The 22,959-nt window shown below is 39.3% G+C and overlaps 1 protein-coding gene across 2 annotated transcripts in view; it reads right to left on the reverse strand.

The window, feature by feature from the left end:
- TLCD4 (TLC domain containing 4) overlaps positions 1-22,132 on the reverse strand; it is a 29,863-nt gene extending 7,731 nt beyond the window's left edge. The window contains exons 1-6 of one of the 2 annotated variants that reach the window (XM_075508318.1): positions 21,861-22,132; positions 16,792-16,957; positions 12,009-12,098; positions 6,544-6,602; positions 4,588-4,682; positions 2,369-2,442 (exon numbers count right to left, since the gene is read on the reverse strand). In XM_075508318.1, the coding sequence (XP_075364433.1) occupies positions 2,369-2,442; positions 4,588-4,682; positions 6,544-6,602; positions 12,009-12,098; positions 16,792-16,946 (473 nt within the window). In that variant the 5' untranslated portion in view covers positions 16,947-16,957; positions 21,861-22,132. Of the gene's footprint in view, positions 1-2,368; positions 2,443-4,587; positions 4,683-6,543; positions 6,603-12,008; positions 12,099-16,791; positions 16,958-20,965; positions 21,080-21,860 lie in introns of those variants that run through there. The other variant, XM_075508319.1, reaches the window with a different exon arrangement.
- Between the last annotated feature and the right edge of the window lie 827 nt (positions 22,133-22,959).

Below are 22,959 nucleotides of genomic sequence, written 5' to 3' on the forward strand. Positions count from 1 at the left end.
TCCAGCCTGGAAGTAAGATACCTCACCACAGAAACACTGGGATGACAAAGAGAGCGCCCTGATATATTTGGTCAGACTAACAATCAGAGCCTGTACTTTCGCTGATATATACAATGAAGATTCCAAAAGTAATATCAAAAAAGGTTTTAAAATATACTGCGATGTGCTAATATAGGTAACTGTTAGAAAAAAGGGTAACTGGACAGCTGCCTAACAACTTCCCTCTCCCAGCAAATTCAAAAAAATAGAAGTCAGTAAATCATAGTTATCATTACAATTTTACCCACCACAGTTCATAATTAATTACATAAATGCTGATACTAACATTAAAAGATCTAAATGCTTGGCATGGAGACAACCTCCAATTAGATATCCCTAACAACACAGATAAGAAATACAAAGAAAATACTACAGTTCTGAGATTAGAATATCAGTTTATATTTTAATAATAGCTCTTTTGCAAATACTAAGAATGCAAACAAGAAACATAATGTAAGTCATTATCATTATCCACTACTTACTGTCTTAAGGGTCTGGTTCTCCTCAAATTTAATGGAAAAAAAACCCAAACCACAATCATGCACTAATGAGATGACATCCCTTAGTGCAAAGGACTTTATTGTCTCCTACAGAGATTTCAGTTTTTCTGAGAAAGCAGTAAATGTGGGTATTCAAAGACACATGATCTCACTGTACGCATTTTAAAAGTATAACATATATTACTTTTAATAGCTATATGTATCACAATACTTCCTAACACTACAGTCTGAAAGGTAAGCATCAGTATAGGTACCACTTAAACCCAGGATGAATTCCTATCTTGGCAGAAGTCAGTTGGAAGAACAGCCATTCACTAGGGCATGAATTTCAATATAGAAACCTAGAATATAATACCACTTCTTTTCATTTTCTTACTCTCCTCTTCCTTGTATTAATAAAATAAGTTTAAAGAAGTGTTTATTTACTCCTCCAGTTTCTCCGTGCACACAGAGCACAGACTACATTAGACTATAATCTCCTACTCAACTGTGCTCAGGCAAATGAAAGCAACCTCTGGAGAGCTCCATTATCCCACCCTGCCCTCCTGTAAGTTGAATTTGCCAAGCTAATGTTCAAAAGGGATCTCAGCACAATCTTTTTTATTCTTAGAGATCTGAGGAATGCTACAGTCTCATAAAATACTTCAGCGTTTACAGTCACAATGCAGTAATGGGTAACACTCAGATATCCTGTTTTAGGAGGATTACAGTTCCTATTTGCCTTATAAACGTTACCCTTTCTCTACCAGACACCTGGAAAAGAAAACAGATGCCACACATGTAGGATCAGTAAAGTAGAAACACACCCCAAAAAGTATAGGTGAGGAATAGGCATCTGATAGATGCCTATTCAGAAAGATCTGATCCTACATTGCAAAAAAATGGAGGAAGAGGAGAGGGCTGCAGCACTGCCCTATACCAAAGCCACTCCCCTGAGGTGAAGTCTTCCTGGGGCAAATCCCTGTCCCCAGCTGGGTCATGGTAGCTACGGAGTAAGGAGAGAGGCCACCCTCCCCAGAGCACCAGGAAACTCCATTGACCGCTTTCCCGTACCTGCGGTACGTGGCATTAGCACGCTCCCTTTCTGATACCCATAGCAGCAGTTCTAGCAGCAACGCTATAACCAGAAGCCATGGCAGGCTTCAGCTGTCACTGAGCTCTGCAAAAGAGCCTTCTGCCACTTTCTTCTCTGATCACAAGTGTGAAGATTAACCATTCCAGATATATTTAGATGCTTTACTATTTTTCTAATTTAAGTGCTCAAAATAATTTCCAGAACTATTTTTGAAAGTAAATAAAGAATACACCTTTATATTATTCTATGTATTCATATGCATATATTAATATTGATCTATATATGTGCAGTATTGCAAAATAAACTTCAAATTATCTAGGGCAATGCAATTCCATTCTAGGATTCTGATGACACTGTTATCTTGCTTCTTTTCCTGGTCCATGATACTAAAAAAAAATCCCTATTGAAAATGATGGCTTTATTATAATAAATAAATAAACATACAAAGGCTAATAAACAATATCATATTTGTGAACTTTTTTGTTCAGTAGTGTCATAAAAATTTGGCATTTCACATGAAGGCTGGTCTACCCTAAAAAGGAAATTAGGGGTGAATACATTAGTTATACTGTTGCAGCTATAGCAGCAAAAAGTTTTCATAGCAAAAAAGGTTTTCACATAGTAATATTTAGTTCGGTATATATAAATTCCCTTTCAGCAGACATTCAACAATTAAAAAAAATTCCTAAGTGACAGAAATAATAATACTAATTAAAATGTAAAAGAACTATGCAAAAATTCCGTAACCACTTACCGCTGATTGACAAAAGGAGTGGAGAACTCTGCAAGCAGACGGAAGTTTCCAAAATAAGCCAACAGACCTTTGCTCTGGTTAGCAAAACAAAATAGACATACAAAAATCAACAATGTAGATGTGAAATCTTGATTAAAGCCTTCAAGTATACACAGAATGATACAATGTCTCAACTTCTTTATTAAAAGTGATAGTAAGCGAGTTTGCCAGCTGTGGCCAGCTTCCTTACAATTTCAAAATGAGGTTTACTACAAAAGCTGCAATTGTCCTTCAGGTATCTCAAATCAGTAGCTTCTTACTTTAAATAAATCTTTAAAAGACTTAAAGTTAAGTGGCCAGGGAAAGCTAGCTAGAGAAGACTGGCACAAGGTTATAATTATAATGATACTATTACTGTCTAAGAGAATTATAAATATTTTTGATTTCTCAGTGTTTAAACAAGCCCAAACAGAAACACTGTAAGCTAAAGAGAAATGTCCCTGCATTGTTTTAGGAACATAATTTGCCAAAGTGAAGATGAATTCCCAGCTCCTATTTGGCAGCAGAAAGGGCACATAAAGCCCTTTCTTCGCTTCTCCCCACTGCAGGGGAAACCCTTTCCACCAGCTCTGTCGCAGTCCCTGCCGTGCCCTGTGGGTTGGAAGAAGAGCACATCTTCTCCGTGATGGTATCCAGATAACTGCGTGGTACATTTACACTGATACACGTTGTAACTGAGCACCTTCCTCCAAGTGACAAAATACAGCATATTCTCTGCCTTACCGTTTGGTTGTGATGGAAATAGTATCCCATCACACAACGGCTGGGTAAGCAGCAGTTTGCAGATGTAGAGATAAAAAGATTTTTTTAAAAAATTTCAGTAGGTCTCCTGAACTACCTATGGAGTGCGTGTCATCATTCCTCTTTCCCCCACTGAGCATGCCAATACCCACTACTTCAGGCATTTCATGTCAGATTGCACTACACCAAAGAGAAAATCCATGTTCTTAACCAAATTCTCTCCTATCTTCAAGAGCAATTTTTGAAATAAGATACTTATAAGTAACTTTCTCTGAAGAGAGTAACACACAGACATCCAAGGGCAGAGCTAGATCCAGATAATAAGAACTGCTTTCAAAGAAGTTCAAACTAACACTACACTTTCTATTTACTTCAGAAACAACTAATAAATTTTCTGCACCAGGGATTAGCCTTGGTAGCGGTATTTTCATTTCTCTAATACTCAGCTCTAATTCACTTTCATCCCTCATAATATTAGCAGATCTAATTATCTTCAACCCGAAACAGTATTTACTTGTCCCTTTTAAACCGTTACATGGGAAATCTGACAGTAATCTGGCTTCTCGACACTTTTAATATTGTAAGCCTGGGATTCACACAGTAGGCAGGGAAAGAAATGTGGTAAATGAAGTAAATTGTATTTTGTAAGATGTCTTTATTTACTGAATGAGCTTTTCAGAATAAGTTCAGGAGCATTATTCTGGAGGTCAATGGGATTTCTACCAAGTCACATGGGCATCTTTGAGAAATTCCAGCAGCACAAAGAGTAACTAAGTCTTTATCCTAGAACAGTGTCCTTTTCCCTTCAATGTATGTATGCCACAGATATTTATAGATATATACAGTTAATCATCCATTGTTTCACCACCAAAGTAACCTTAAACAAGAAGTCTCAGGGGATCAGTTTGTGTCATAACATTTTTCTTAAGAAAATAAAAGTGGGAAAAGAAAAAAAAACAACGCCCTGGAAAAAACACACCCAGCTGTTTGTAGTAGATTCACCAAAGTTAGGGATCACTGACCTACGGCCTTGCAAATACCATCACAAGCAGAACATAACCACTTGAAACCACTTCCTTCTAATTTTCCAACTAAATATTCAGACTTATGGTTTTATTTGAAACCCTTTTCTATAACCATGTGAAAAGCCCCTCTGTCAAAGTCTCTCTACAGCAAAAACTGAGAAGAGTTTTAATTTCAGCAGTTAAAGAAGTTACACGTTTTTGTTTAAGGGCTGCAACATTGAAAAGGCATGCACTTACACAAGTGACTGATAAAACTATTTAGAAAGTAATGACGACTGAAAATCTAAATTACTTTCACAAAGCTAATACAACAACCAGTGAAGATTTTTTTTAAACATTAAGCAAATGAGATCTATAAAAGCATTGTCTTCAATCTCATCTGCTTGTTATGTTACTGGAAAATAGAGCACTCACCAGTACAAAATAGTAAGCATACAGAGCTGCCAAGTGATGTATTACAAAAAATTTGTCACCAATTGCCTTCCAGTAGTAAATAATAAGCAACAAATCTACAAGAGAAAAGAAATAATGATAAATAACAATTTATTATACTACCATTGACCTCAGAATAGTGTTTCTCTAAGTTTTAGAGGTATAAATGCCAACATATGGCATCAGTAGAAACTCTCTGAATTAATTATCTCTGAAGAGAACATCTTTATCCTGAAGACTTTACTGTAGTCAAAGCATTAAGCAACAGTATTCTTCCAACAGTTGCCATAAATTATTACTTTCCACATCAATGGAAGTACATAGGCAATAGCTTTAGCTGAAATTTTGTGGAAGAAAAAAGTAAGACTTCACACTTACGAACCCCAAAATTTGGAACAAGTGACAAAAAAAAAAAAGGGGGCGGGGGGGCTACAGGGGACATAGCCAATATACGAATACATGCAATAAATGCAGGGATCTATTATGGGGAACTTCTGAATCAGAAAGTAGTTATATTAGCAAACAGGGAACCATTTACCAAAAATATTTTGCAAGGGGTACTTGGAATAAGAAGCATGGTTGCTTTATTTAATCACAATTTTCCAATTACTGCAAAAGTGATATAGTAGACCTGAGTTAATGTTATGTGGAAAGCTTTGACAGAAAAGTTCTTTCTTGTCCCATGACAGTCTGAGACTTCAGAAGATTTTCTTTTCTATACTGGAACAAGCAATTTCTGCCCCTACTTTCTCCAAATGAGTTGTTGGGACCGGAATATTAGTGACCAAGGCTCCAATTCAAAGACTTTACCCCTGTGCCTTTCATATCTCCAGTGAGTGCCTCGATCTCTTTTATATTAGCTATCCTGAGGCAGGACTCTATATCATCTGACATAACCACTCCACTTCCTATTAATAATTAAACATTAACTACATAAGGAAGTGAGAGGGAATGAGTGGCCAGGTTCAGGTCTCTGTTCAAAGGCATTCATTAATTCATAATGAAAGTCTAATGCATAATTATTCAAAAATAGATACCAATGAATTCAAACATGGGAGCTGAAGTTCTTCTTATGGAAAAAATGGAGACTTAAATTAGCCCACAGTTTAACTGGGTGTGCTGATCACCAGATTATCAGTTCCATTGGGGTGAAAAATCTAGTCTGAAAGAGAATCAAGTCCATGGCCCAGCCTCTGACCAAAGACTCCATCCTAACATGAGTTTTCCCCAAAAATAGTTCAAGTCACAAGTTTTTGCTTTGATAAGTCAGCATTATCCCCACACGCCAGAAAAGAAAGCTCCAAAGCATTTTGTAGCCAAATTCCCATGCCAATTTTAGTTGACAGTAAATAATTAAGAACACTAAATACATGTAGGGGTAAATGCCATACCAAGAAAATAATTTAAAATGTCCATGTTTTATACATGACTCAATTTTGGCTTAAAGTGAGACTAAAAGGTGGGTGGGCAGGATCCTATGGTATCATTTGCCTCAGCTTGTATTGAGGGTTACTAAAATTCTTCTGCCAGCATTCTGAGGTCACAGGAAGAAACATATGATGGAAGAGCTATGAGTTGTAGACACCCTGAAGGGAGTGAAGGGCACTGTTTTAACACCTTCTCAATTGGCTGAAGGACAAAACTGAGCTGGAGTTGGTGGTTGTGTATCAAACCATCATAAAGCCACACAGTGGCACTTCCTCAGTGCTTGGGGAGATATCATTCCATCTTTCACATCCGCTGGCAAGATCCTGTGACTTCACCACAACCCACAACTCCATCAGCAATTTTAAAAGCCACAGTAGAAACTGTATTGTATACACATATCACATCCCCATCATAGTGGCCCAGTATAAATATATAGGCATAGTGACTCAATATAAATTTTGTTTATAGACAAGATACAGGTTGTGTGTTATATACACATTGCATAATTACCAGAAATGAGGTAGCCTGTGGTAATAGCAATATTCAGTTTCACAATTGAAGGGTCACCCCTGTAAACATATGAAAAATACACAGTTACAGCCTTTGTAACAAGGTCGTTTGCAAAGGACATACACATATCAAACACATAATGCCCATCAGGTCACTTTATTCTTGGCCCATCAGTAAGACGTTATGAGATTTGGTTAAGAAAGGTCCTAGTCATGAAAATGGATTCCTTTTCCACCCAGATATAAGACATCTACTAACTACCCTTATCAGGATTACCCCCTGCCTCGGGGTAGACTGCCCCAAGAACCTTGCTAGAGACTAGAACTGAAACCCAGCAAGTACCCTGAGCTGGCTTCTCTAGAAACAGAGGATAAAGGAGAACAGCCCAGGCAGTCTCTCTTAGCACTTTAACTGACACTCTGTGTCTCCATTTTTGTTTTTCTGCCAGTGTTAAAACTTTGTTAAGGATGACAAAAATAAGCTCAGCTGGTGCTTTTCATATTCATAAGAGGATGGATGCTTATAGGGATAAACAGAGTAGAAGGAGACATGAAAGGAATTAATTGCCAGTTCTTTGGAGCCAAGGAACCTTCGAGGAGAAATGCTTTTCAGAGTAGTTTCACACCTTCTGTCCCTTCCCTTTTGGTGCCAAACATTCAGCAGGCAAAGCTCTTAGTAGCACACACATAACTTCAGTTCCTCTAGGATGTTCACCAAACCTAAACTTGCGAATACAGCTCAACAAAGGGAAGCATCCACATTACAGCAAGTAACATTTGTTCTTTCCTCCAGCGTCCTCTGTGCCTTCCTACTTTGAGGAGTTTGGTAAGCAAACCTCTTTTCCTCAGCATAAAGATAATAACTTTTTTTTTTAACCAAGTTGTCCAACTAATCTAGATGTGTTTTGTGCAAGTATGAATCGAGCTTCAAGTGATAGGTCTACAGATTTATAAAATGTGGACTGCTCAAGACAAGCTGTGAAAGCAATCTGTTTTAAACCTTTCGAGAAAAAAGGAACATAACTGTGCATACAGCCACCTCCAATACAAAGACTACCTCAGCTAGAAAGCAGTAAAACGCTATTACTTAGCTATTATTTTTTAATCCTATTGGAATGAAGCAGTGGAAGAGATTTCCTGTATTACTACAATCTGTTCACTAAATGTTAAGGCTTCCTTAGTGTCTAAAACTAACTGCTTGCCTGAGTGAGAGGGTAGCTTATAGGAAAATAGAAGGACTCACAAAACCAGACTTCTGCCATTAGGTGAGGAAAAACATTACCAGGAGAGCCTGGAGCTCACTCCACCTCTTAAGATTGGCCATAGAGGCTCTCTTAACTACAACATGAGACAGGAACACTTTTCCAATGCTTCAAAACCTGGTTTCATGAGCTACATAGGCTGTGGGCTGAGTGCTTCTTTGGGTGTAGCTCTTCTACAAGTCACAACTAGACACAGAGCACAGACAGATGCCTTCTCTCAGCTTTAGCAGAAACTCTTTAAATAGTTACAGCCCTACCGTTAGAGCTCCCAGCTGCGGCAGCGGCAACATCATAACCAAACTTATAAGTGCTCCCAACACACTTCAGCACACCATCACCAAGATTGAGCCTGCACTCAAGAACCTTCATATTCTTCTCCAGAGAAGATGCAAAGGACTGAGTATATGAAATTGGTTCCGTGATATTGGTAAACATGACTTAACTGGCTGAGAGAGGGAATGATTCACTTCCCTTTGTTCTTTCCATGAGAATGGCCACCTTGCAACAAACCTTCTCTAGACTTTCTAAACCAACACTTCAACAACATGCTGCACTTCCCACCTGTCACCTCCCTTCAAGAAGAGTCCATGTTAGAATCCCAAATTAATCTCAATTAATGAAAAACTTAGAATTTAGTCTAAAATCTTCTAGATTTCCTGACCTGTCTCCTTGAACGGAAAGTGCAATGGAGCTTATGAGCTCTGATGTTTGCAGCCTAGTTTTGACGCAAGCAAGAGCCAGGAGTGACAAACAGGGAGTGACTTGAATAAGCAAAAGGGAAGAGCTATCTCTTTTCTGATTGCTAAGGAGGTATGTGTGGCAAATGAATTACACATGAACACACACAGGCAGATATAACAAACAAAAGTCCACATGATGGACTTTCTTCAAACTTCTTTGCAGATACAGAATCATAGTAGATAGAAGTAAAATGCTAATCAAACATCAGACTTCAGAAAGTATAATGACTATAAAGTGGACAGTCATATGCAAAAGCCTGCTCTTCTGTGAAGCTACAACTTAATTCACTTATTTACATCTTCTCCCTCTCCTTTTCTGATCTCTACCACCTCCACATTTTCTACTGTGTTATTCTCACCACCTCAAAAACAATCTCTACATTGTCTATGTTAGCTAGTCTGTATTACATATAGAAAAAAAGGCAAAGTGTTATGAGAAGTCCTAGACCATCAAAAAAGGTGTATGTACACAACATTGATGCTTCCCTGTAATTTATCAATGCTCCAGTATTTATTATCCTTTGTTAGGATCTATCGTATCTAGTTTCAGGCATTACCTGACAGTAATACCACATCCTCTCTCCACTGAACCTAAAGCCTTAGCAGGAGTCCTGATCCCTTTCAAGACATATGGGTATCATCATTACCATGGATTTAAGCTTCACGTGAACCCAGAAGTTAGGCTGACATACATAGAGGCTCAGAACTTGTGATTCTCCATTATAGATACAGATATCTTTAAATTCCATAGAAAAGAACTGATTGGACACTGTCATACAGTCAATGATTACACAAAGATGGTGGCAATAACTAGAAGGAAAGAGTGTCTGTATCAAAACCTTCCCAGAAGTCTAAAATTGGAGCATCTGTGTAATGTTTTCAGGCTACCTGGGCTAGAAGAGTGCAAGAAAGCTGCATGAAGACTTCCTGGACATTTACTTACAAACTACTGAAACTAGATTCGCAAATGTTTCTTCTATTGTTAATAAGAGACTCCTACAGAAAGCCTTATGCATCCTTCATATCTGTAAATTACCAAGTCCCACAGCTTATGCCTGCATTTCAAAAGGGCATTAGATTTCCAGACTGAGCAGCCTTGCAACAGTCCATCTGGCATTTTCTGTATAATTTGTTTATTTCCTCTTCAGTCTTACTCAATTAAACTCAAGACTATGTGGATTCAGCTACAAATCAATGTAAAAATGATAAGCAACTTAAGACTTAATGTACAGCTGAGCCATAAAACAGACTGGGGAAAAAAATGGTTAAAGCTCTACATGGTCAGTTAAGGCTTTAATTACTGTGTGCTGGGAACCAGTATGACATATGGGGGAATACATAGACTAATGCTAACCATCTCATTTTTAAGAGTAATGTAAAAGTCAGCCTTAGAAGAAAATGTGTATCTGCAAATTCTGAGGAAACCACCCTACGATTCTGGCTTCACTGGCAGAAGAAAGACTAACACAAAGTTGTATTTTACTTGAAGGCTGCATAGAAGTACTTGTAAAGCCATGGGCAATATTATGTTTGGTCTTCCTTTGCAATTAATCACTTGCATGAACATGAATTCAAATCATTGCAACTGCTTTAAACACATTAAGTGATACTTCACACATTTAAAAATTATTAGTTTAATAGCTAAAAATACTGATTTCCACATCTAGTGTGTTCTGTGGACTTTTAATTGACAAATTCCTGAAACCACTAAGATAATTTTGACCGAGAAAAAATTTACAGAAATACTGCCATGAAATGAACCTGAAGTTTTGATTTAAAACACAGATTATACTTCCACTAGATTTTTAAATATATAAAGTTTTCCTTACTCTACCAAATGTAAATAAAACCACTGATAGCAATCAATGTAAATGTATCCAAACAGAAGGAACTATTTAGAAGCAATAGTAGAAATACAGAAAAAAATTCCCCCAAGGGCAGATGGATTTTGTCTTTTAAGATTTAATGTTTTTACATAATCTAGGATGCTAAGGCACCATAAGCAAGATGAAGTTTTCAATGCAGTATACAAAAATATCTAACAGAACTTTTCTCAAACTTACTAAGAACAAAAAAGTGGTTCAATTTCTGCTTAATTTGAATTTTTCCTGGAATTATACCAGGAAAATTTAGTAAATGTGAAGACTCTATTTATTTATCACCACCAAGAGGCTTTTATTTCTGCCATTCATGACTTCTTTTGTACTCTTTAGAACAAGGTCTACTCAAACAAACCAGGATAAAAGCTTCTATCTGATAAAGCTTACCACAGCACACACTGAGAGAGTTATAATAACGCACTGCTTTTCAACATGGTTAACAGATCTCATAAGATATTCAGACTGTATTTGGTCCCTCTAAAGATACCAGAATGCAATGAAAAAAATCCAAACCAGCCAGCAATTTAATCATATATCACTACATACAGAAGAGACCAAAGTTGCCTAAATTTGTGTTATGAATTAGTGTCACATTTATTAAAGCCACGTAACAAGTCAGTGGCAGAGCAGTTCAAGCACCCAATCCTGTCTAGTCCACACTGCACTCTCATTAATTTACAATATCAAAAGAGCAGAACAAGCATCAGATGTTAAATTTATGGAAGTTTAAACTGACTCACAGCATGGTCCTTTGGACAAGGTTAAAAACAACAGTCTATGACAGAAATATGAAATTAAACTTAAAGTAGTTAGTTAGCCTTCAGGAAAAATATGGCCTCTTCCTTCTACAGGGAAAGAGTTTCAGAGTAAAATGTCAAAACACCAATAGCAATCTACATTAACTTGACTAAAACAAATGCATCTTGTTCGTCCTCCCTCAAAAAAGTGTGAAACAAAAAAATATAACTAGAAATCAAGAAAAGATAAGCTTAATATAGAATATTTTGTTAACTAGAGAAAATATTAGAAGTCTATTTATTAAATATTCCTATTGCTTGTGAAGACAGCATTTGAAACTTTCATACTTTTTTTTAAACCAAAGATTGATACAAGCTTTATGGGAGGTGGAAATATAAACATCTTAATTTATCAATTTAGACATACATATTTTATACATATAATAGGCCCCTCCAGCTTCTTTTTCCTCCTCCCCACCCTCCAGACCTGCAACAGCATTTCAATTTCACTTTGAAATGGTTATAGTAAATAGCATCCTTTCAGTCATGCTGACTTCCAGTTACACTCTTGGTTCTCCGCTTTAGTAATTTAATATGCTATTTGAAATCAATTGCTTGTATTTTATCTATCCCACTCCACAGAGACACAATGCACTAAGACATTAATACTGACAGAATAATTTGGAATTATCAAATAGTACAGACCTAAAAATGGACACATCATGGCTGCATATTTTAATGGGAAATGAAACAATTATTTCAGTAATTAATATACTGCAGGATTTTGTTTCCTTCTCAATTATGTTATTTTATTGTGTAAACACAATATATATGTAACATGCCTTACCAGAGACGGTCAGCATTAACAGCGTCATCGTACAACAAAATATATAGGCAAAACCCACCAACCACCAAGGCGTGGAATGTGGACACTGTCCTGAAAAAGAGATCACAGTCACAAGGAGATACTGCCATTCGCAACTTTATATGCTGTGCTTAAGGCAGGAAGTTTCCAAAGACATTCTCAACTGCATCCAGATACCTCTGTGGAAGATGATCGTCTCTTCTTTACGCTACATCCAACCACTTATACAATGACAGGCAAGGGCGGGGTGGGGGGGAAGAAAAAAAAAAAAAAAAAGGAGTCAAAAAGAAGGAATCTATTAAATTGGGGCAGGTGGGGTTAAATAGAAAGTAGGGTCTTAAAGTAACTGAGATCTACATTTTCCTCCAATTATCCCACATATTAATGAATCTTTAAAGGCAATATGACATCCAGTTCTCTAACAAATACTTACTGTATTGTCCCACTTGCTAGGAAATCTATATGCATTTCATATTCAGATTGGCCCATGAGACCTGCAGCACCTGCAGCACCAGTCTCCTTTCAGGCACCAAATTAACAGATGACCCATAATAAATCTGCCAAGTTCAGGTTTTGGAAAGAAGGGCATTAAATGAAAAATCCTATAAAGGAAAGTTTCAGAAAAAATTTCTAGTGGATTTGAAGTAGATTCTGGTTTTCAAAGAGAAAACTTGCGTAACAAAAGGTTGTAGCTGAGTATTTGAGGTCTAACAGCTACAGGTTCATATGAACTAGCAGCTAGCAGCTTTATTTTACGCTCCTCTTGGCCTATATAAAGTCACAGTAATCAGAGTTGCCTTGTCCATACTTGGGTACTAAACACTTTTTTTTTTTTCCCCAAAGACACCAGTTTCAAGTATACAGGCTGTATGCACACTGTAGATAAACTCTGAATGTTAACAAGCACTTAGAAGAGAATTACCTATTTACAGGGGCCCTGACAGAGTTTCTGCCAGCATGCAGGCCAGGGCCTTCCTGCCCTTTTGAGTCCACATGTATTCTTGGAAGGTAGAACAATGCGGTGGGCACGGGTCCAAAATGTGTAACCTTGTTCCTCTAGCCATGGGTTTAACAGTACTTATAAACTGCATCTAAGCATAGCTACCGTCTGCTTTCCCACTTTTTAAGTGTGACTAGGAAGAAAAAAAATTGTGTGCCAAAATAGCTCTAACTGAATCATGGATAGTATTTGAACGATGAGAACTCTAAGTTAGATGCTGTGTGATCAGAAACACCTTTGCACCACATTCACAACATTAACAATATGCCCACAAATGTACAGATGCTGTTAGTTATTAGTCTTGTCTTTCTACATATTGAATACATGTATTTGGAAGTTATTAATATTTTAAATGTGCATAAGTCACTCTCAGGAGTCTAAACTCTACCATTCCAGATTTGAAGAAAACATCTTACTTCCTGTGGCAGATTTTGCAAAGAAAGAGTAGGTTATAATCCCTAGTCTGCTTCCAGAAGTTATATTATTGTCTATTGGCATTAGAAGATTCTGTGACTTTTCATAAAAGAAGTCTCTATTTACAATTTGTTTAAAGAGTGTCATCATGCTATTTTCAGCAGATTTTCCAATAGTGTTCCAAAAAATCAATAGAGATTAATATAATATAAATAGCCAAATGTAACAAGCTGGATGAGAACATTTACTAACTGTTATAGCACAGGCTGCTTTTTTTGATTGTTTGTTTTTAAAACCAAGAAAGAAAATTTAGTTATCAGAATTTTAATGATAATTAATGGTTTAACTAAAATGTCTACTCTTGCAACACAGAATTAATGAAGAGCTAGGAACTTTGATTCCTTTTTAAAACAAAGCATGGCATATAATATTAGCATTTGAGAAACACCTGGGATTTTTAAACTTTAGGAGAGGATAATGCTGAAAGAAGTAAAATTTGTCCTAGAATATAGCTCATTCATTAGTTTACAGCCGCAATTTGTCTTGGGAGTGGCTATTTATCCAAACCTTAGTGTTTCGAATACAAGCTATACACAAGTACAGCACTTGAAGGGGGAGGGGTGGGAAAAAAGGGGGAGGTGGGGGGGGTGGAAGCAGATTTCCTCCTTAACTCTGGACTTTGAAGTTTCTCCATAGAAGAGGGGACAGAAGAAGGGAAATAGTGCAACACTCCATTTTAATATGGAATGTAGGTCAAGCTATCAAGCTCAGTACATTTCCTTGAAATTACTGTCAAAGCTTGCATCCTTTAACTCCTCAGTAAACTGCAAAGAAAAAAGTTGCACTGGTAAATTGCATACTTGTTCCTTTATTATTGAATAGATTTTTTTTTTCACAACTGCTTAATAGCAGCACAAATGTGTATTGTAGAAGAGGTGATAGAAATTTATGCAGAGCAAATTAAAGAGTTATACCATATCTGTGTCGAAGTATAGCTTTTAATTCAATTTGAGCATCTACATACTTAAGATTCCAGAACCAATTACGTTATTGGTTCTTAATTCTTGGAAGGTCAGAATGAACAAATTGACAGTACGGAAAACAGAGTCCAGAACTGCAGCTCAAATGCTTGATTACAAAACCCTCCAAACTATATATATTTTCAATGCTACAGCTCATTTCAGGCAGATGCCCTCTTCCAGACCCAGCTGAGCTGATAAAAATGCATAACCATCCTCTGTGCCAGTTTCCTTCAGGACTGCCAACAGAACCATTTATGTGAGCACTCACTACACCAGTTCAACATAGTACAAAATAACAAACATCTACTTTTAAATCAGTTAAGTTAACCCAACTCATTTTACTGGGAGATAGTAACTTCCTCTACCTGCACAGCTGTCTGCAGACTACATATATGTCCATCCACATTCGCTGAACAGATAAGATACTCCTTGGGGTGTCTCTTCATTTTGGTGAAACACTGGAGTGATGAGGCAGTTTGACAAAACACTGTGTTTGGTCAGCAGAGTTAACAGTCAATCTTTTGTAGAAACACAAGCACAGTTAGCCTTTCTTTCACTTCATGCCCTCCTCAGGTATAACACCAACAAGCTGTTGATGAACCATGCTTTGTGTTTCATGCCTTCTAACTCCAGAATGGAATGTAGCACTGGACCACAACTCATCTCTGTGCTAACATCTACATCCTGCTATCAACCCGGAGAAAAAAATGTGGAAAGAAGTAAAAAAGGACACAGTCTGGGGTGCTGTATCAACTTGAGTAGTTAAACACCTTACTACAAAGTGTTTACAGAGATTACAGTGCAGCTTTTTTCCAGCATGCTTGTGATGCGTGAAACAATTCATATGTTATTATGCAAAGCACTACAACTTCGCATAGTGCTACCAGGCATGGGATAAGTTCACAGAAAGCCTATTATGCAATTCAAGGGTCACTTGATGTGGCTTAGAGACAAAAGTTCAGCTCCAACATGATAACAGTTTAGTTTAGTTTCCCTGTCTGCCTCTATTGTCGATTGTAACATAGAGATAAACCTAAGCTGTGCTAATATAATGAACTGGCATCCTACAAAGTTGTTCTGGCAGAAAGGTAATTATTCAAAGATCAAACTGAAATTAAGATGGTGCCTTTAAGAACACCGCAGGTGGACATTTGCCAAATGGAAGGGCAAGACTATTTGAGTTGCTAATGCTGTCTAGAACAATGGAAACCATTTTAAAAGTATCCACCTGATATTGCCTTTAAACAGCATTGAGGAGGATCAGTGATACAGCTAATGCATTTTGAGTGCAGTGACAGCCATACAGTACACATTTTTGAGCTTCAAATTTGAGAATGCACCTGAAAAATATCTTGAAGTTGTAATAGGCTACTCAAGCATAAAGTTATACTGTATCAATTCATTTCAACCAGAGAAGCTCGTGTATTATATAGACTCTTTCAGAGTAGTATATTGCAAATAAAACATCAGTGATCGTCCTGTTTGCAATTACTACCCTATACTTCCTTTACGGCTTAAAAGAGAGGAAAGTGCCCAGGAAATATTCTCAGGGTTGAATAAGTTTCTAACAGCACGCTCTCTGTCTAAAGAGACAAGCATAATGCAGGTGGATCCATCCCAGGAACTGCAGAAACACAAAGGGAGTGAGGAAGGTTTTAGATTGAGTTTCCACAACTCCTTCCTGAATGTGTACCCTGTGTCTGTCATAGCTTCCCCTTCCTCTCTTCTTGCAGTCTCCTTCCCCACCAACACACAGATGTACCTGTCTAACCCTGCCTCACTCCAATATTACACCAAAGCTTCACTGAATTTCTTGGAAAACCATAACTTATATGAAACAGGTTGTAGTGTAGTAGCACCAAGAGAAAAGAGAGCAATTTGCTTTGTGCCCAAAAGCATGACCAGAGATAGCATAGCATTTACATCATGGAATAAATAGCAATAGTTTTTATTTTCATGTATGTTTGGGGAAGGGAATTTTGTACCTCTTCTCTTTACTAGAAGCGTCGCAGAGAAGCCATTTAAAATTAATCCACTTCAGCTTATTACCTCTCACCAGTCACTGTTTTCTTTTTTTACTGACTTTCATTGGGGCATCACTGTCTAACAAAGCGTTTAATGCACAGCTGTTTGTAATGCTGTATGTTCAAGAAGGGGCCTCAGGATTTTACATTCAGAATTTGTCAAGTGCCTAGAGCTGTCCCTCTAATCTTTACGGATGTTTAAATAATAACATTTTCTGCAGTTTTATATATACACACACACAGATGGTTCAGAGGTCAACAATTTCAGATAGGTCATTAGCTGTAGTTTGTTTTGAACACTTTACCTTGAATTCCATTCGATCTTCCTTTTTTGGCTGAGATTGTTAAAACCAGGTGTTATTCGTGCTGACACCCAAGAACTTAAAACATGGAACAGAAGCTGAAAGACAGTAAAACTGGCAACAGCAATGCCAATAGTCAGGTTGCTGAAGGAAGCCATTGTTCTTCAGCCTGTGAAGAGAAGCAGACGGTAATTTCAGTCCATTCTCCATTTAACTATTTTAAGCAGCCACAGAAAGTGTTTTTGACAGCTAACTTATCAACAGGAATATTATTCACTAAAACTTTCATCCTGTTCAACGTTTCTACTTAAGCCTTAATACTGTAAAAGTATACCCAAACTTTTATATGTAAAAGTTGCATTTTGGTTTTGTTTTTTTTTTAACATTTGCATACTATGCATTTTTGTTGCCTGAAGTCGCATGTATTTTATCTACACAGACAGGCAGGGAGGACCACTGACTAGTGCAACCGCCAGCTCAGAAGCCTCCAATCCTATCCCAAGGAGCTCCAAAGTTAAAACTCATCTCATTCTTTCCAGATTGACTGCTGCCAACGGGATTTTAAAAAGCGACAATGAAATCAGATAAGCACAGTAGAGAGATTTTCAGGTCAGCCTCCAGAAGCAATAGCCTCACTGCAGCATTATGTTTGTATACTTTACAGAGACTGTAGTTCTCAATTTGCACTTTGTTCACAGTTGAGGGCTTCTCTTTGTGATAGCGTGTAGGCTATTGTATTTGAGCTTTTTTCTTCTTCACCTGAAAGTCTAAACTTCGCACAATTTCAGAGCACACTGAAAAGCTTCCTATCATCAGAGCTAATGCACTTTTCATCTGCTGGATGTTTAGCTATTTCGTGAGGTCTAAATAACTAGCTAAACAATTCCAAACATAAACGTCAGTCTCTAAACGCTTCAGTCATTTCTCCTGAGTCGCCACTATTTTGCAAGACAGAACGATATTTTCCTGGAAGCCACAAACTTCTGACATACATCTCCAGTTTGACGGTGTGGTGAAGTGTTTTATATTCCAAGATTGGCAAAGGTTACAAACTCATAAAAAGTCAATTTGTATTAAGTTGAACAGAACAGGGGAAAAAAGCCAAATGGCTTCATTTAAAATATTTAAATAATGGTTTTAATAGCCATTTAAATAACTTAGTCACTTATTTTAGTTTTACTGAAGAAAATATCTAAAAATAAAATGAAGACTTAGAGGCTAGCATAATTTGATGTTACTACAACAACCTAATGGTCAGCAAAAACTGATACAATTATATAATACACTTATGTCCACCTTTAGTTCACATGCATTATAGAATGAGGGAACATGCCTTAGATTTTTTTTTTTAAATTGTATCTGCATTGCAGATGGAAATAAACTTCAACTTCAGGGGAAAATAGAAAGAAAAGTCCACCAGTTAAAATAATAACTTAAAAGAATTACGTACAATATTCTCACTTGGTGTTGTAAGTGGTGAGTTTATTGAAACATGGTTTGCGTTTAAACTTAGAACTTTAACAAAAGGTGTATTACATACAGATCAGGAAAAAAATACTTTTGTCTTCAAAGATTTAGAAGCAGAAGGTTCAATGATCTCAAACTTTTTTCCCTCCTCCTCTTTCTTTTCTTCCCCCCCCAGAATTGAAGAGTAAAAAAAAGAGAGCGAATTATCTGAAAACTTTCTCTAGCACCCCCAGTAAAAGCTACAGCTGTATAAGCAGAAAGCAGGACAAATAAGAGCAGATTTGCTGAGTGAAACCTGCATCCATATCATATGGATTTCAAGTGTTTACTTCAGACCAGCTTTAATCCTGTCCTAGGAACTCTGCAGTTGTTAGATCATATTTGACGTGCTCTTTGGGCCTATCGTCCTGCTCAGTTTAACCCAAAAGGAATACAGCTTGCATGCTCTGGGACAGCTATGCAACACAAACCAAAGGCCAGTAAATGGCAGTGATCAGAAGATTCAGTTCCTAAGTGCATTTTTACTCCAAACTAAAATTTTAATGTGCACACACTGCAGTGCATTGCAACAAACTCTGGTTCATTCCAGTTGTTTATCTAATGACCTGTTCTAGTTCAGCAGCATACTAGTCTTGCATGCTTTTTAATGTTAGTCTATTGAAGCTTCCCATTTCAAATACTATCCTGAATATTCAGTATTCTCTCAAGTACTTTTTACACTGTTCTCCGCATACTGCTCCATTTGCCTCCACTGACCAAGAAGATACAAAATACAAATCAAATTTTATGCACTTTTTTTACACAGTTTAAAGTACTAGAGACAATGGGTGTTAAGCTTGATTTTCTAAAACTTTTCCATTTGAAGGAATAAAACAATCAATTCAATTTTATATCTTCCAGTTTGAAAACCAACTGATAAGCACTGCAAGGTGCCTGTTCCAGATTCTACTCCCAGGGCAAAAACTTCGTTATTATATCATCTAATTTGTCATAAGCAAGTCCTCTCTTGGACCACATAAGGAAAAAAAACCAGTCAGTTTAATTCCTAAAGTGAAAGAAGCCAAAAATGCATATTGAAGACAACTCTCTTCAGAAAAATAGCAAAATCACTGAACATCAATCACACCTACTTCAACCTTTTGACTAAAATATAGCAATTCTCATGATACTACCAATTTTGTTCATCTGCAATGACTATACTAGTACCTCTGAGTTTCAAAGACACTGATGTAATCTCTTGGACAAAAGAAATCCATATTTTGTTTTGTTTCCTTAGCACCAGAAGATTTTATTAGATAAGTAATGTTTCAGCACGACAGGTGTTCATTTTAGTACAGATTATGGAATTAAGTAAAAAAAAACCCCAATCATCCCTTGCAAGAAATGCATTAAAAGAGCTAATCTTTCTTCTAAGGACCCTGTACAGGGAATTCATTTTAAGAAAAAGCACTTGCGTGGAAAGTGCATGATCTGACTTTGATTAGTATTATGTACCTATATCTCTGAGAAGTTTTAGCAGCAAGTACAGAACCATGATGCCTGCAAAGGAAAAAGGTATAACGGTAGCAGATAAGAAACTAGTCACCCAGCCTCTGTGGTTGGTCTCACAGATACTCATAAGAGTTTTGCAAGACTGATTTCAGAAGGTGATTTCATATATGCTTATCAAAATGCCATTTAAGTATATTAAGTACCAAGTCCAGGAATAATTTCATGTTTTACTTAGGCAAATTAAGAGTGCTGTATTTTAATTTAATTCAATTCAAGGACCAGGTGTAAACACAGTGTTTCATGCGAGATGGAAGAACAGTTCAGCTATAAACATTTTCTCAAATCTCTAAGTTGTTTTCAACTATATCCTGTTTAACACGAAAATTAATTGTTGTTTACCAGATTTTCTTTTTATTTAAAAGAAAAATCATTCATGTTGTTGAACCAAGGCTTATCACTTAAAAGAAACATAATAAGCTTCTGATTACATACTATTTCTTTGCCCTGAGGACAATGGCCAAAGTTAGTAAGTCAAAGGCGGCTTCAGCTACACTGTTTTTCTGCCCCAGTATAGCTGTCCAGCAAAGCCTGATCAAGATACAGAACTTCATGGATTATATATGAGCAGACACTTTATCGCTCAAACTGCATAGTCATTGATTACCATTCAGTCAGCTGATACGGTTTTTGAGCTAGTGGAAGGCTGGGTGGGGAGGGACGTTTAGTGTAACTACTTTGTAATTCAGGAAAAAATAAGTACTGCATCCAGGCTGGTTCTTCACCATTAGTTTTTTAGCAGTGGTCTTTTCCTGGCTTACCCAAAATTACTGTCTTAACCATTCAGTTAGACAGTAATTACAAATGATCAGAACTTCACTCTTGCAGCTTTCCAATGTAGTTTTTAGGTTAGTAAGTATCAGCAAACACTTGAAACTAACAATTTTCAGCAAGGTATTGCTTACGCATGTCTAGTGCAGTATCAAATTGCTCCATTGACCCCAAGAATTTTGAAAAAGCTAATAACACAGCTCTTCAGTCATACTCAGTAAGAGCTGAAAATACGCTCTTTTCATCTGCTATTAACATGCTGTGGTTCTCCTGCAATTCTGTTTCTACTTGAAATTTAGAAGAAAAAACCCAACAATATTAAGACTCAACATTCATTAACACCCAGTATGAAACCATTATGAACTTCTGATAGAAACAAATCAGCACTTACTGAAAGGAGATAAAGGAGCAGGAGTTACCAAGCGTTGTACCATCAGTGGCATTTAGCATTTATGTTCTCCTCATTTCACTGTTTCCACATCAATTTCTCACATCATAAAAATAAGAAATGCAACTGTATAGCCACAAGACATAATAAGGAGGTGCAGAGGAAGGTATAAGGCCCGCAGCCCTTACTTTCTTCAAGGCTGGATTTCAAGATGAGTTGGATCAATTTCCAAACAAGATTACACCCTAAAGCTGCTAGTGATACCAGGACATCCCATTCAGCCCTATGCTCTCCTGATCTGTTTAAAACTGAAAGCCAAATCCAATCGTTGTAAAACTTGCCACACTGATTTGCAGAGAGCAACGTGGGACTACTGACTGTTTGCACATTTTATAAGGCTAGTAATAAAACATCTGCAGTGCTTGAGTTTTGCTGTGCTGTTGGTTCTGAATAGTACTTTCTATTGCTCCAATTAGATTAGATGTACTGCGTTTGATACCTTACTTAGCTCAGTAAGCAGCATCAAGAAGACACCCAACAAAATCGCAGCTACTCACAGCTTAAGCCATTCCCTTTTCTATGTAAGGCTATTCACACCCCAAACCCCACTCTGCCTTCTGCTCTTACAACACCAAAGCAACTAGCAGATTAGGCACTCTTTTTATAAAGACAGGGTACACAGGGTGAGCTGTGCGTTTCTATATCATTTACTTACAACACCGAGTTCCTCAAACCCTGCAAGAACTTTGCAGTCGGAAAGCAACAGGGAGGGGAAAACCCCCCAAACTCGGAGGAGGTACCGAGCCGCAGGGGCGCGGAGGGACTCCAACAGACTAACTCCCGAGCAGCGCAGCGCCAACGAGAAGCCGCTGGGCGCTTCCCTCGAGCCGGGCATTACCTAGCGTTCCCCGTCAGCCGAGGCGCCCGCCGTTCCCACCGTGCCCGCCCGCAGCGGTAGCCCCGGACGGCCGGCTGGCTGGCCGGCTGGCTGGCTGGCTGGCAGGCAGGCAGCCGCCGCACACACCCGCCGCGCTCGCTCCGGCCGTGGCCACCCGCTGCCGCTGCCGGGGCGGCAGGAGGAGGGGGACAGCCGCTGTACTTTGCGCTGTCAGAGCGGCGAGCGCCGCCGGCTGCCGCCCGCGACCCCCGGGGGCGGCGCCGCGCGGGGGGCGGCCCGTCGCTGAGGGAGGGAGGGAGGGAAGGAGAGAAGGAAGGGCCGCTCCACGCAGCCGGGAGGGGGGAAGGGGCTGCACCGCCCCCGCCCCGCCAGCCCCGGCCCCTCGGCGCCCCGCCAGCCCCGCGGCCCCCTCCCTGCCCCCCCGCCCGCCGCACCTGGGAGCGGGGCGAGCGGGGCTACCGGGGCCGCGCCGCCGCCTCCGCCATGCCTCCCCGCGGCGACGGGGACGGGACAGCCCTTCCCAGGCGCAGGATGCTCCGCCGGTGGCGGCGGAGTCTCGGGCTGCGGCGGCGGGGTCGGGTTACGGCCGGCGTAGCCTTAAAGGGGCCGAGCCGCCGCTGCCGCCACCTGCCGCCGAGCTCGGCTCGCCGCCTCTGAGGGGAAGGCGGCTTCCCGCGGCCCCGCCCGCCCGCCCGCCCGCCCCGCGCTGGCGGCCGCCGCCCCCCTCTCCACAGCAGCCCCCCCGCCCCTCACCCCCGCGGGCCTGGGCAGCTGGGTCTGGGGCGCGGCCCCCCGCCGTGCCGCCCGGGCGCCCAGGCAGGGGGCTCTGAAGCGGCGGGCTGGCAGCAGCAGCCGTCGCAGCACCCGAAGCGCGGGCTGGGCAAACGGCCGCGCAGCAGTGGCGTTCGCTAAACTAAATAATGCAGGACCGTCCTTTAACTCGTCGTCAGCGCAGCTCAAAACGCAGCCGCTGTAACAGCGCGAAGAAGCGAGCGCCTGTGCGGGCAGCGCGGCGCGGCGGGGAGGGCGTCCGCGGCCGGCCAGCGTCCCGCCGGCCACCCCGGTACCGCAGCTGCCATCACGAGCCTCGGAGCCTGCT

The sequence above is a fragment of the Mycteria americana genome, chromosome 7 (genome assembly GCF_035582795.1).
Source record: "Mycteria americana isolate JAX WOST 10 ecotype Jacksonville Zoo and Gardens chromosome 7, USCA_MyAme_1.0, whole genome shotgun sequence".
NCBI classification, from domain to species: Eukaryota; Metazoa; Chordata; class Aves; order Ciconiiformes; family Ciconiidae; genus Mycteria; species Mycteria americana.